The following is a 15741-nucleotide window of genomic DNA, read 5'->3' as shown; positions in this document are numbered from 1 at the left end:
GAATATCTTTCCACACCAGCAACCAGATTCTCCCATGAGACAATGGTCTGAACCGCACAGAATTCTGGCATCTTGAAGTAATATGCCAAGGTCAAGCGGAACAGTAGGCATCCATGCTATAACCCCCACCCCCTCAACTTCCATCTCTTCTCAAGCCCCACCTTCCTGAGGCTGGGTGTTCCCACTTTCCTCTCCCCGTTAACTCACACCATGTTTCCTCATCACGAACCACTTAGCTTCAGCTTATACAATCAAACACAAAATCTCTTTATTGTTTGAGGGTTTCAGGTGACTTTAGGAAGCTCAGCTTTTAGGAGCAATATTGAATCATTTTCCCCAGAGTGGAAGGGTGGGGGGGTACAGGCTAACATAAGTTAGTCTTTTTCTTAATAACTCTCCCTGCTATATCATGCATAACATATTTAACATAATATACCATATATATTTGTATATAACATATTTAATATACCTATAAAGCAGCAATCAGAGGAGAGGATAATGTCTACAGACCTAAAGAGTAGAGTCCACTTGCTCCTCACTAAGGGAAAAGCCATAGAAAGAGAGGAATAAGTCATAATGCCCAGGAAGTGTTAGCCCTCCCTGGAAAAACTGGCAAGGGTCTACCAACCCATGCCCTAAGAGCCCCAGGGGAAGCCATTTGGGGCAACATGTAGCGGATGAAGAAGCATGGTGGAGATACTGGAAGCTTGGGGACCAGAAGTATGAAACCACTGCAGGAGGACCGGATGCTGCTTCTGCTGAGGTATCTAAGGCAAGCCCATCGACGGTGGTGGTCCTGTCGACCATTCACACTGCTGCCCCGGGACCCACACGATGTCCACTCCTTTACCTACGATTACAGTTACAATTGGTTCTTTCCCTCCACCCACCCGTCGGCTCCTCCAGCTGCATCCTCAGGCCCATCCCGAACTGTCTTGGATTCAGGGCTGCTTCACAGAGGCACACAGTTCCACTGGTTCCAGTCACAGGGCACAGGGATATGATTCAGACTGCGACTCATTTTCTGCATAATTTTGTTATTCTTGTCTACATGAGAATACACGGGGAAGCCACGTTTGATCAGAGCCTGGGTCTGGTAATAGATGACGTAGGTGACGAGACCATGGCCCCGGTACTCAGGCAGGGTGCCCCCCATCCGCATCTCTCCTGTCTGGTCCATCAGGGACCAGGACACAGGGGTCCCCTCGGGCCCCAGCAGGCAGAAGGTGGGGAAGGTCCGGATACAGCGCTCGATGAATCTCTGGCTCCACTCATTGCCACCGAAATGCCAGAATTTATTCACCACGGCAGCGTGGGTAGGATCCAACGATGAGAGTTTAAACATCTCTTGGTCACTATGGATGTTCCAAGAGAAAAGCAAAGTCCATGAGTTTAGAGGTTTATATTTGTTCTTACCTCTAGTATCTTGAGAGACAGAGTAGGCAGAGGAAACAGCGAACGCAAAGTCTGGAGTATAAGTGAGCTTGTAATGACAGAGGGACAGAAAGAAGGCCGATGTTGTCGGACTGAGTGAGCTAGAAGGACAAGACAGGTCAAAGAAGTTGACATAGGCCTGATGTACTCCAGGTGAGACAAGAAATGGTGGGGTATTTTAAGCAGGGGAGAAACACGGTTTGAATTACGTTTTTAAAAAAGATTCTTCTGGCCGCTTTGAAGAAGATCGATTGTGGGCAGACAGAGTAAAAGCAGAAAGAGAAGTTGGGAGGCTGCTCTGTCAGTGAGAGGCGTAAGTAGCGTAGAGAGCTTTTATCAAACTCACATGACCTTGGGTTTGCCATGGCTAAGTGATAAGTTCTTTACATCCAGCAGGGAAGGAGCCAGTTCCCTTATTGCCTCAATCGCCATATAGAGAATGTTTTGTGATTGCTTGACTTTGAAGGATTTAGTGGCTGCAAGACTTTGTATTACTTCATTCAGGCTGGACTGTGAACCTGGATGGGATTATAAGGAGAAATGCAATGATTTATGCCCATTCTAGGGAGAAGCTCTCCAGTGGAGTAAGAAGTGTCTGAGGATTTCTAGTCAGAGAATTTTGGTGATGGGCTCGGTGCTGCTACTGTATGACTGGGCTCATGTAATCAGGATTTGTGCAATTTTCCTTGTTTTGGAAAAGCAAAAGCATGCCTAGAAATTCATTCAGCCATGGTCATGCCATTAGAGGCAATACCAGGACTGGAACTAAGTTTTCTGGGCTACATAATCATGCAGTTTTTTTGTTTGTTTGTTGGTTTTTTGTGGTACACAGGCCTCTCACTGTTGTGGCCTCTCCCGTTGCAGAGCACAGGCTCCGGACGCACAGGCTCAGCAGCCATGGCTCACGGGCACAGCCGCTCCGCGGCATGTGGGATCTTCCCGGACCGGGGCACGAACCCGTGTCCCCTGCATCGGCAGGCGGACTCTCAACCACTACACCACCAGGGAAGCCCAATCATGCAGTTTTGATGATCAAAGAAAGTGAGTTATAATAATTATAGTTTCCGGGACTTCCCTGGGGGAGCAGTGGTTGGGAATCCGCCTGCCAGTGCAGGGGACACGGGTTCAATCCCTGGTCTGGGAAGATCCCACATGCTGTGGAGCAACTAGGCCCGTGAGCCACAACTGCTGAGCCTGAGCTCTAGAGCCCGTGTACCGCAGCTGCTGAGCCCACGAGCTGCAACTACTGGGGCCTGCGCACCTGGAGCCCCTGCTCTGCAATGGGAGAGGCCACCGCGATGGGGGACCTGCGTAACTGCAGCGAAGAGTGGCCGCCACTCACCGCAACAGGAGAAAGCCCACGCACAGCAACAAAGACCCAACACAGCCAAAAATAAATAAAATTTTTAAAAATAATAATAATTATAGTTGCCAACATCTCTGGAGTACTTACTATGTTCCCAATGCGGTAGATTGTTGCAGTAATGGCCCACAGTTTGCCCACATCTCCTTGTACCCATTCCCTGGAATAGTCCCCTCCTGCACTGCATCTGACCTTGGCCATATGACTTGTGTTACCAATGGGAAAGAGTAAATTTGATGCAGAGAGAGGCTTAAAAATGCTTGCACATTGGAGCTCACCATGTCTTTGTGCTTCTGGTTAACTTGAGGCCAACACCACATGAAAAGGCCTCGGCTAGCCTGCCGAAGACATGTGCTCTTATCATGACGTCACCAGGGCCTAGCCAGCACTGACAGTCAGACCATCATTCAGACTTGTAAGTTAGGCCATCTTAGAGTAACCAGCACACAGTCACCCATCAATTGACTGTAGATGCATAGCTACACCCAGAGGAGACCAGCAGAACAACTGCCTTGCAAAGCCCAGTCCAATTGTTGGTTCACAGAATTATGAGGTTTGCTATGCAGTGAAAGTTAACTGAAACATTCAGGTATTGCACTAAGCAATTCCTAGCTAAGATTTCATTTAATCTTTTCAACACTGCTGTGTTTTAGGTACCATCATTTATTTTTTTAGTAAATTCATTCATTTATTTATTTATTTTTGGCTGCGTTGGGTCTTCATTGCTGCGCACGGGCTTTCTCTAGTTGTGGCGTGTGAGGGTTACTCTTTGTTGCGGAGTACGGGCCTTAGAGCACGTGGGCTTCGGTAGTTGTGGCCCACAGCCTCAGTAGTTGTGGCATGTGGGCTCAGTAGTTGTGGCTCACGGGCTTAGCTGCTCCATGGCATGTGGGATCTTCCTGGACCAGGGTTCAAACCCGTGTCCCCTGCATCGGCAGGCGGATGCTTCACCATTGCACCACCCGGGAAGTCCTAGGTACAATTATTACCCTCATTTTTATATATGAAAGTCAGGATCTCAGATAGGACAAGTCCCTGGCGAGGATCACATGGCAAAGTAACAAGCAAATGCCATCCTAGGTAGTCTGACTCTGGAGACCACGCTCATAACCATATAAGTTGCTCTTTATGACCTAGGAGGTATTCTGTGACATGAGTTGTCATTCCAATTCTAGGAATGAAAGTCCCTGGGGAAAGCTCTGCTCTGATACCCAACCACCCTAAGGCATCCTGGATATGTCCACAAAATATGCCATAAATCCTTAGCTCTCAGGGGATTACATTACAGTCCTCTATATGAAGCCCATTAGGTATAAGCTTTGAGGGTGTTTTTCCCCCTTTACAGGTATAGTTGCAGCTGAGTAAAAAAACTGACAGCAGGCTGAGGGTCTGGGGCTTGGAGAAAGGAGATACATGTCATAGGAGAAATTGTTCAGGATGGAGATGTGGTTCAGCACAGATTCCATTCCTTTTATACTTACTTTGGACCTGCAGATGCTGTTTCCAATTGATGACTTCTGGTAAGCTGAGGAATTCCTGACAGTTTTTGAGGTCTTTGGAGTAGATATGGTAAGTATTGGTGTAGTGATCAAGGTCATCTGTCATGTCCTGTTATCATTGAGAAAAGGGGGGCAAAACAAATGTCTTATTTTTCATGATTGTAATACTTTTTTCTAAAGTCTACTATACTGTGGTATTTTTAAGTACTAAAATATTGGTGTTTGTATTGGTGCTTTAGAAATTTTTCTGAATCATTTAAATCATGAGATCAAGATGGGAGATTCAGGTGTTCAAATTATGATGAAAAACTACAGAACAATACTATTCTCTACCCATATATTGTATTAAAATTTCAACTCAAGCAAAGACACAACTATTTAGAAAGGATTCTTCTATATTTTCATCTTCTTCAACAGGAAGAAGAGAAAAGCAATTGACAAGGAAAAGCTTCTGTTGCAAGAATAAATGTTTCTATATTTCAAACACTTGCAGAATACAGAAGCTATGAAGATGACAGTATTAAATTTGGTTATTGACATTTCTGGATTGACATTTCCATCTATACTAAATTAAGACAAAGAAGATGAAAACCAATTAGAAATGCTTTCATAAAATAATACAAGAGTTGAACAAATTGTAATTACAGAAAAACAAAGAAACCACTTATTTAGAAAGATCCCCTCAAATTATTAAATAAGAGATGTGATTATTTGGAAGAAGAAACAGGAAAATATTATCTTGAGTGCAGAATTCGAAACCTTTTCAAAAATAGTTGGAATTGTTGCACAAAAATACACTCACAAGTCAGCAATGATACCACTAACACATTTTGTTTCTTAAGATCCCATTTAAGATAAAAGGTCAAATAATTTTATTGCAGTTCAGTTTTAATTATTAATATAAATTTCTTCATTTTATATACTGTTTAATTCCATGGATTTTAAATAACTTATTATTTGTAGGAAAGATATATTTGTATTTTTATAAAGTTATAATTTTACTGGATGTTTTAAAATAAACTTAGGGTTTTTTGTCTTTGAAATGTATTAACTATTTAGTTTCACTAATTTCTAAATGTTTCCCCAAAATGTATATGGAAATTCTAATATTATAAAAAATTTTTTTATAATCAGCCAACGAACTGTCCTGTTTCATACCTTCCTATCTTTGTCCTTGTTACTTTCTCTGGTTAGACTGTCCTCCTTTCTTTGTCAGCCTAACAAAGATATATTTATCTACAAAACCCAGTTCAGATGAAACATCCACTAAGAAGTATATCTAATCTGATCCTGTAACCTCCATCTCCAAACTCCATAGTTTAATCAGCTTTTGCCTGTGCTATCTCCGTATATTGTACATTTTCTGTTTTTGAACATTTTACACTAAGTTGTAATTTATTTACTTACCTGTATTCTCCTCCAGGCTGTGGGGTTCTTAAAGGCAAGGACTTGTTCACTATCACTGCAATTCATTTCTGTAGCCCCAGGGTCTACCACATTGCCGGGCACACGGTAGGCACATAGCAAATACAAACATAGATGCAAATTCATTCCACATCTGGCACCTTACCTGCTCCTGAGGGCGGATAACCACTGTATTAAAATCAGGCCACCTGTCCACCAGGGCCTTTAGCTTGAAAGGGTTCCCCTGGTTCATGTGGAAGACGGTCCCATAAACCTGCAGTATCCGGACAAAGTGAGAGGGTCAGCTTATTAGGAAGGGATGGCAAAGTGCCTTGTTTGACCAGGACAGGTTTATGTCTATGAAATTGTGAAATTTTACAGCGGTAAAGGGACAAATAGGGCATCTGTGTCTAAAATCTCCACACGCTGCTTTCTTTTTTTAACCTCAGATGAGAGCTTTTTCTTCCCATCTAATAGAAATCAAACATGTATATGGTAAAATATTGGGACAAATAAAGTTAATGATCATAAGAACACCATTCTTTTTTTTGTAGGATTTAATATTATCTTTTCCCAGACTTTCTTCTATTCATACTCGTAGAGATACACAATTTTACAAATGTAAAATGATCTGATACATGGTATTTTTCACCACTGAATAAATTGTAGGTGTATCTCTATGTTCATAAACACAAAATTTTTCAATTATGTCCTGATGATGGGATTCCATTATATGGTTGTATCGTGGTTCATTTGTGCATTTGTCTACTGAGGGTCATTTCAGCTGTTTCCAAATTTTCATTTTAACAACTAATTCTTTGCAGAGCATGCTTGCACAGAAATCTTTGCATGGACACCTGATATTTTCTTAGATTATCCAGCAGGTAACTGCTGGTTCAAAGGATATGGACATGTTTAAAACTCTTTAACATGTATGTCCACAGTACCCTCTGGAAAGGTAATTTCCTCCCACAATAAGCAAAGGCTAAAGCAAAATGCTCAAGAGGATGGGCTGCGGAAGCCCACAGTCTCGGTCCAGTCTTGAGTCCCCAGCCCCGCCTTTTTGCATAGGTTGTTGAGAGAGAGGGGGAAGCAGGGAGAGGATGAATGAGATAGCCTGTGGACATTAAGTGTCCTGGTGGTTTGGGGGTGGGGGAATGCAGCGGTGGATACCACCATGGGCCACATGACTATTGTGAACATGAAGCCTCTGCAGATACCAGCATGGAAACGTGCCAACGACCAAAGGTCAAAAAACAATGTACGCAGTTTAATGGTTTCTACCATGGGTAGATGATGACCAAAGACTGTACCAACATCCTTCCCTCCTACCACCCTCCACCCGACGTGGACTATTGATGTTACACTATGGAGAAAGAGAAGGGGAAAAAAATCTAAGTTGCCTGAGCTTATCTGAAATCATTGTTTTCAGCCATGAATGGAGGCTTGATATAGAAATTCCGTATAGTTTGGCAAAATATAGATGTTTCTTTTTATGCCTTTGCATTTGGGGGTGTGTAAAATTGCTTTAGATTAATACATTATCCATTACAGGATCTGAAAATATGTGTAGTTCTTCCTCTTTCTTATTCTCCGGGCTGAATTAATTAAAACTCTTTTCTTTTTTTTTTTTCTGCTGAACTCAGAACGTAGTGAGCCAGGCAGCTACTCTACATGAACTCAGCTGGAGTTGACACATGCAATAAAATGTACTTAATATCCAACACTTAGAAGAACAGATGGACGTTTTGTCAACGAGACTCAAGCAAGTATTGAGTTCTAGGTTATACCTCCATTAAAGGTACCTGGCAAACAGCTATTCTAGATTTCAACTAGGGTAAGAATGTATATCTTTCATATACAACCAATGCTGTTTCTTCATGAAAGTTGTGGACCCAAGAGGGCCGCCTTATCTTACCACAGAGGTGCTCCAAGTAAGGACACTTGGGAACCACCAAGAGTTTCCTCAAGATGTTTGGGGTCCACTTAACCCAAGGACCAAAGAGAAATTTAAATCACAAAATTCTATACTACAGAGCATGGAAGAAAAACTTTTAGGTTGAAGAATTTTCAAAAATAGCTACTTACCATAAAAATATCTTAGGCAAACATTCATAACATGTATAACTGATGTAACCTCTAAGAAAAATTGACTGTCTCTTTGAGAGGTTGCCTGGATCTTAAGGATTATCAAGTGAAAGTAGTTAAATATTAGGAAACAGAGATTAATATTAGTGAGATCCACCAAAGTGGGTGACATTTTAGTATTAAATTAGTGGATTTGAAAGCATTTTCGGCAGTAATTAAAGAACAGGGCGAGTTGTTTCATTAGCCTATTTCTAATAAATGAAAATGAAGCCATATGATCTACAAATAAAATAATGCTAACATTTTTCTCCTTTATACAGAAAGATGGAGTAACATATCTATTGGGGGTGAGGCAGATGAATGCATTTATCTTATCTAAAATGTATGCATCTTATAGGAGTGTCTTATAAAACAGTAGAAATCTAGTTCTCTTTCTACAAAAAACTTTCAGGGAAACAAGTTGTTCTCCAAATACACACACACACACACACACACACACACACACACACGGTTGTACTTAAATTCCACTGGAATGGGCCCCATCCCTTTGGTTGCTAAAGAAAAACACAGGTGAGGACCCCAGACCATCATTAGAGTTGCTCTCGAACAGTTCTGGATGTGGGCATCTATGTATATGTTCTATTTAATCCTAAGATTTCTGATCAATTGTACTTGGTTAACAGAGGTCCTCAGAGTCAGGCACAAAATAGCTTGATATGCCGTAAGTTCGGAGCAATTGGAAAATCTAAGTGAAATAGAAATTGACTTATCATTAATTTTAAAGAAGGCTCATGACGGTTAACCTCTCACCTGGCAAGTGTTCTTTTAAGGAGAACAAATTTAAAAATTAACATGTAGTCTCAGCTAACTTTGTAGGAGAACTCTGGGCAAGTTTCCAGTGCTATTATGGAACGTTTCTTGGAAAGGAGCAAGGGAATACTTTTTGAGTCAGCTTGGAGCAAAAAGCAATGCCAGGTCTCAGGCATTCCTACGTCTATACCATAGCACTGCAGCTCACTATTTGTGGGGTATTGGGCGAAGCACTTCACTGAGCCTCCACCTTCACATCAGTGACATGGGCATAACAGCAAATGCCTTGTAGAGAGGTTATGCAAATTAAATGAGAGAAAATGTGCACCAGTGCCTGGCACAGAATAGGTGCTCAATAAAGATTAGTCTCTTGGGCTTCCCTGGTGGCGCAGTGGTTGAGAGTCCGCCTGCCGATGCAGGGGACGCAGGTTCGTGCCCCAGTCCGGGAAGATCCCACATGCCGCGGAGCGGCTGGGCCCGTGAGCCATGGCCGCTGAGCCTGCACGTCCAGAGCCTGTGCTCCGCGGTGGGAGAGGCCACAGCAGTGAGAGGCCCGCATACCGCAAAAAATAAATAAATAAATATTAGTCTCTCTTTCCCTTCATCACAGGAACTTTCTATTCCTACTCCCCTCAGAATTTTCCATTGTCACCTTTAAGGATGTAGGAAGACTCTTCCTCAAGGATATCTCCAGCATCTGCAGCATCTGGGCACCTTGCAATGGGAACATCGTGCAAGACAGTCTGTTCTGGAGAGACAACCAGGAAACAGCCTGGAATGAGAAGAGCAGGAGGAGATTCAGAAACAAAAGCAGCAAGTTCTCTGCTAATTGCCAGAGCCCTCTTCCGTCTCTCTTTATTGGCGTCCTCTTCACTAAAGTCATCAGCCATTCCAAGGAAGGATGACACTGGCAGAAAGTGCAGAGCCTGCCTTCTGAATTTTTCAGCTCACCTTCTTAAAACTTTGATGAATTCTAGTCATTAACTTCACTTTACATTAACAAGCACATTCTAAAGTATATATAACATTTTTTTTTGAAATTTAGTTGCTATCAGTGATTTTTCTGACTCTACCAGTAATAAGCTGTGCAACCTTGGAAAGTTACTTAGCTTCTCTGTACCTTGGTTTCTTCAAAGTAGATGGGATAATAGTATTACCTGACTCATAGAACTGTTGTCAGAATTAAATGAGCTAATCCTACCTTGGTTTCTTCAAAGTGGATAGGATAATAGTATTACCTGACTCATAGAATTGTTGTGAGGATTAAATGAGCTAATACGTTAAAAGAGTAAATAAGTGCTTAAAGAGTATCTGTCACATAGTAAACACTGAACATATGTTATGTTATTACTACTACCACTCCTCTTCCTTACTGTCTTTTCTTTCCCCTCCTCTTCTCCCCCCTTCCTTCTCCCCACTTGAGTTAAAGTGCTGTATACTGCATGAATTTTTTTTTTTTTTTCAGTATGCGGGCCTCTCACTGTTGTGGCCTCTCCTGTTGCGGAGCACAGGCTCCGGACGCGCAGGCTCAGCGGCCATGGCTCATGGGCCCAGCCGCTCCGTGGCATGTGGGATCTTCCCGGACCGGGGCACGAACCCGTGTCCCCTGCGTCGGCAGGCAGACTCTCAACCACTGCGCCACCAGGAAAGCCCACTGCATGATATTTTGATGCCACATTTTTAATATAGGGCTTTTTGACATGCTTTAAAATATAAACAAGTTATCTTATTTGCTTGTTTCTTTATTTAGGCCACACCGTGCGGCTTGCGGGATCTTAGTTCCCCAACCAGGGATTGAACCCAGGCCCCGGCAGTGAAAGCGCCGAGTCCTAAGCACTGGACCGCCAGGGAACTCCTTGTTTGTTTAATTGCCAAGTCCTATTTCAAGCTGGTGCTCTCACTTTATCACTGAGCCTCACCCTATTTTTGAGTTTTACTCCATCTCTAAGCCTTACTCTTGGATCTGTGATACATGCTGCATAATTACTAGGTAGCATAAAAATAGTATTTTTACATATTTGACTCACTGCATCAAATTGGGATGCTCAAAACATCCCATAAAATCCTACTGACATGAAAAAGGAAGAAAAGAGGCAGTGTCACAGTGCTCTGATTTGGAACTCTGATCTTAGGAGTACCAAGTTACTTTTGTTTGTTTTTTTGGCGGTACCCGGGCCTCTCACTGTTGTGGCCTCTCCCGTTGCGGAGCACAGGCTCCGGACGCGCAGGCTCAGCGGCCATGGCTCACGGGCCCAGCCGCTCCGCGGCATGTGGGATCTTCCCGGACTGGGGCACGAACCCGTGTCCCCTGCATCGGCAGGCGGACTCTCAACCACTGCGCCACTAGGGAAGTCCCCAAGTTACTTTTTAATGAAGGCGCCGAAGAGGTATTCTGAGAAGATGTTGTATTAAAACCCACCATGCCTGAGATGACATGCTCCAGGCCAGAACTGGGTAAATTTGTGCTTTTAGAATAGCAAGGGCACTTCTGTTTTTGGCCAAGGTGGAATACAATAAGTCCCTTATATACGAAATTTCAAGTTTTGAACTTTAAGAGATGCGAACATGCGTCGCTCATCCAACCTATGGATCAAGGAGTTATAATGACTTTTGTTTTTTAATATTTATTTATTTGGCTGCGCTGGGTCTTAGTTGCAGCACGTGGGATCTTCATTGCCGAGTGAGGGATCTTCATTGCGGCATGTGGGATCTAGTTCCCTGACCAGGGATCAAAACTGGGCCCCCTGCATTAGGATGCAGAGTCTTAACCACTGGACCACCTGGGAAGTCTCAATTATAGTGACTTTGAAGAAATATTATTTATTTCACACTTTTCACCTGGCAGTAAAGGCGAGTGATGAATCAGGAACAATCTTGCAACAATTTTGGAAAGATGATAACATCTACAAGGCCATAAAAAACATTGATTTGCTTGTCGTGAGGTTACAGCCGTCACCATGAGTGGGGTTGGGAAGAACCTTTACCTGCAGTTTTTGTGCATGACTTTTGTGGATTTGAGAAGGTGGATGAGGAGTCCAAAGAAGTCTCCAGCCACTTAGTGACCCTCAGCGAGAAGCTGGAGCTAGATCTGCAATAAGATGACTTCACTGAACTCCGTGCTGTGCCACATAAGGAGCTTACTGATGAGGACCTGACGGAACTGGTGGCCCAGAGAAAGGACGAAGAGACACAAGAGGAAGAAGAAGTAACTGGAGAACTGAAGAGATTCACGACGTAGGAAATGGCAAGGGGATTTTCTTTATTTGAGGGGGTACTGCTAGTTTTTGAGGCATGGGTCCCGAACGTAGAACGGTACACGAAAGTTGCAGCAGCCGTTCAGAATGCAATCCAGTGCTACTGTGTCATCTATGATAAGAAAAAAAAGAGCTACTACCCAGACATCACCGGATTGTTTATTCAAGAGAGTAGATAGAATTGAATCCGGAGGATCTTAAGACTAAAAAGTATAGCATTCCTGAAGGCCAATCTTATCTTTTATCTAGAGGCAACTCACAAGGAGTATAAGATGCAACATAAAGATGAATGTCAGATCTGTGGGGTGGGACTTCCCTGGTGGTCCAGTGGTTGAGAGTCCACCTGCCGATGCAGGGCACACTGGTTCGTGCCCCGGTCCGGGAAGATCCCACATGCCGCGGAGCGGCTGGGCCCATGAGCCATGGCCGCTGAGCCTGCGCGTCCGGAGCCTGTGCTCCGCAACGGGAGAGGCCACAACAGTGAGAGGCCCGCTTACCGCAAAAAAAAAAAAAAAAAAAAATCTGTGGGGTGAAGTCAGAATGGCCATCGTTAAAACGTCTACAAATAATAAATGTTGGAGAGGGTGTGGAGAAAAGGGAACCATCCTACACTGTTGGTAAACTGGTGCAGCCACTATGGAAAACAGTATGGAGGTTCCCCAAAAAACTAAAAATAGAGTTGTCATATGATCCAGCAATCCCACTCCTGGGCACATACCCAGACAAAATTGTAATTTGAAAAGATACATGCACCCTTATGTTCATAGCAGCACTATTTAAAATAGCCAAAATATGGAAACAACCTAAATGTCCATCGACAGATGAATGGATAAAGAAGATGTGACATATAGTTATACATCCATATATATGTATATATTATACAAAGGAATATTACTCAGTCATAAAAAAGAATGAAATAATACCATTTGCAGCAACATGGATGGACGTAGAAATTCTCATACTAAGTGAAGTAAGTCAGAAAGAGAAAGACAAATGCCATATGATATCGCCCACGTGTGCAATCTGAAATACGACACAAATGAACATATCTACGAAAGAGAAACAGACTCACAGACACAGAGAACAGATTTGTGGTTGCCAAGGCGGGAGGGGGGTAGTGGAGGGATAGAATGCAAGTTTGGAATTAGCAGATGCAAACTATTATATATAGGATGGATAAACAACAAGGTCTTACTGTATATTATATATAGGATGGATAAACAACAAGGTCTTACTGTATAGCACACAGAACTGTATTCAATATCCTGTGATAAACCATAATGGAAAAGAATATGAAAAGGAATATATATATATTTATAAAACATATATATATGTATATATGACTGGATCATTTTGCTGTACAGTAGAAATTAACACAACATTGTAAATCAACTATACTTCAACAAAATTAAAATATCTGTGGGGTGTAATATTACCATATTTCCTGAAAAGTATAGGGTTTGGAACCACCCTCCAAGGATGCACACACCAACCAACAACCAATCCTGGTGTCTCATAAATAAGGTAGATTGAAAACTACTGAGACTGTGATTCTCCAGGGCATTGGACACACTCACTGTGAGCTGGCAGAACTGGACAACAGGCAGTGTCCTTGGGAGTGAAATTCAGAACTTTGGACCTAGTTATTCCCAGAAGAAGAAATTAATCCAAAGAAAACAATTCAAAAGAAGAAAAAAGCTCCCAGCAGAATCCGATAAAGCTACACAAAGATAAGCAAGGACTGAACAAAATCCCAGTGTTCAACAATAGGGAAAGGAAATATAAACTATGGTGCGACTCCATGATATTAGCATAATTCCTATACATATGGACACATGGGAAAGGGTTGAAATAAAATGAGAAAATGTAGGGCCTAAAACAGTTCACATACCACATACATAAGCATACATTTATAAGAGGACACAGACAAATAAAAAGATAGATTGTGGTAGTAGCAATATAGGCGAAAGCTTTCAAGTAAGTTTGTTTATTATACGATTTAAATAAACAATAGGTCTGGTCTGTATTCTTGTCCTTACTCAGCTACTCATTTCCTCTCTGACTTTATGTACAGCAACCTTCATGGAGACAAAAAACTGCCTACTTTAAAATATAACCAGGAGGATTCAGCAGGGTGCCGTTCAGAGTGTTTTCACACATTAAGTGCTCCATTCAGCACCCCTAGTGCCAGAAAATGCCCAGGTCTTTCCTCATTCCTGTATTAGTTCAGATCCAAAAACTGCAAGAATTTTTCATAGTACCTAACGAGTTGCCTTTTACAGAACAGGTGCCAGATACACGTTTCTTACGTTGAAGTTATTCCTTTTCCTTAGGTGTATTTGTCATCGTATTCTGAACAGAACAAAATACGAGCATTTTGATTTGTCTCATGTTAAGTGGAGAGGATGTCATAAAGCAATGATTATCTTTTTTTTTTTTTTTTTGGCATGAGTTCTCACCTGGAAAGCTGTCTTCACACCAAGCTTTGCAGGAACAAATGAAGGGGAGCGACCTTTAGATCATGAAATTTCCCTCTGGTGTAGACAGTTAAGCAGGTCTTGCAGAGCGCTTTTAGGTACGTTTTCTTCACAAATTGCCGAGCCGAGGCTTGTCATGTGGACCTTGCACTAGGCAAAAAGTTGGGTGTTAGCTCTCGTGAAATGTCTCCCTTGCTCTCTGGGTCTCATGTTGAGGGAGCTGGTTCTGCAAGGTTGGGAGGCTGCCAGTGCGCCATCTGAGCTTCTCTTTCTGAAACGCCGGGCTGCTCTTTGGCCCGCAGTCCCTGTCATTACTCTGATAACCAAGCTATGTGAAGCCAACGAGCCAGGAACTGGAAGGGTCACGCTGTACAGGCAATGCCTTTCTCCTCCCCTTCCCATTCTCAAGTACCAGCAATAAGAGAAAGATATTAGGAAAGATATGGTTCGGGTCTGGTTTGCAGAATCTGACTTTTCTTCCTTCACGTATGCAGTACAGAAAATTGCACAGGGTGACTAAAGCTCCTAGGACCCTCGCTTTTTTAGGATAATCTGTGTCCTCTCCCCTGCCCGTTCTGAGGCTCCCGTTAAACATCCCCACAATGATTCAACTCGGGCACTTCTTAGTCTCACTTTTTTTTGCGGTACGCGGGCGTCTCACTGCTGTGGCCTCTCCCGTTGCGGAGCACAGGCTCCGGACGCGCAGGCTCAGCGGCCATGGCTCACGGGCCCAGCCGCTCCGCGGCATGTGGGATCCTCCCGGACCGGGGCACGAACCCGCGTCCCCTGCATCGGCAGGCGGACTCTCAACCACTGCGCCACCAGGGAAGCCCTTAGTCTCACTTTTATAGAGAAGGAAACTGAGGCTCAGTGTGGCTGAACTGGATAGAATTTAAACCCAGAGCCTTTCACTCCCAAGTGCCCAGTACCCCACATGAACACTTGTTCTACCATACTCAGAAGAGAAAGGAGGGTCCATAGAAAAGAGAGCCCACTCTGCGAAATGACCAGGGAGGGAAGGTTGACACTATCTGGGTTCTCGACCTCATCACTCTTGTCCTTGTTCAGCAGGTTAGTGGAGGGAAGGAGTCACTCTAATCAGAGGAGCAGGGACAGGGTTGCCTAGTGTCCAGAAAGTTGAAAAACCTTGTGTGCTCCTTCAGTCCATAAACCAGCACAGCACAAGTTTACACATGTTCACTTCTGTCCTCCTAGAATATTAATTTTCCATCTTGTCTCCTGGAGTTGAAGTTGTTATAATTATTCATTACTCTTTCTCCAAGGCTAAGGGCCATTGAAACTGTTCTGTCTCAGAATGGCCATCATCAAAAAGTCTACAAATGATAAACGTTGGAGAGGGTGTGCAGAAAAAGGAACCTTCCTACAATGTTGGTGGGAATGTAAACTGGTAC

The 15741-nt window shown here is 43.1% G+C and overlaps 1 protein-coding gene across 1 annotated transcript; it reads right to left on the bottom strand.

Moving 5' to 3' along the window:
* Nucleotides 1-269: 269 nt before the first annotated feature.
* On the bottom strand, nt 270-14605 carry LOC137230167 (glycine N-acyltransferase-like). The gene is made up of 6 exons (XM_067748909.1): nt 14312-14605; nt 9251-9370; nt 5867-5974; nt 4279-4405; nt 1781-1952; nt 270-1355 (listed from the first exon to the last, which is right to left on the bottom strand). Exons 2-6 carry the CDS (start codon nt 9326-9328, stop codon nt 953-955), a joined length of 888 nt encoding a protein of 295 aa, XP_067605010.1. The 5' UTR covers nt 9329-9370; nt 14312-14605; the 3' UTR covers nt 270-952.
* Nucleotides 14606-15741: the final 1136 nt, after the last annotated feature.

The sequence above is a fragment of the Pseudorca crassidens genome, chromosome 9 (assembly GCF_039906515.1).
Source record: "Pseudorca crassidens isolate mPseCra1 chromosome 9, mPseCra1.hap1, whole genome shotgun sequence".
NCBI classification, from domain to species: Eukaryota; Metazoa; Chordata; class Mammalia; order Artiodactyla; family Delphinidae; genus Pseudorca; species Pseudorca crassidens.
The sequence above is the reverse complement of the archived record's forward strand: the minus strand, read 5'-3'. Positions and strand labels throughout refer to the sequence as shown.

What these genes read in the sequence shown, in the direction of transcription:
- LOC137230167 (XM_067748909.1), bottom strand. Translation starts at nt 9,328, where the DNA reads ATGTTCCCATTGCAAGGTGCCCAGATGCTGCAGATGCTGGAGATATCC. An exon ending in GTCTTCCTACATCCTTAAAG is followed by an intron (nt 5,975 to 9,250) that starts GTGACAATGGAA and finishes CGGATACTGCAG; the next exon opens with GTTTATGGGACCGTCTTCCA. An exon ending in CATGGCAAACCCAAGGTCAT is followed by an intron (nt 1,356 to 1,780) that starts GTGAGTTTGATA and finishes GAACATCCATAG; the next exon opens with TGACCAAGAGATGTTTAAAC.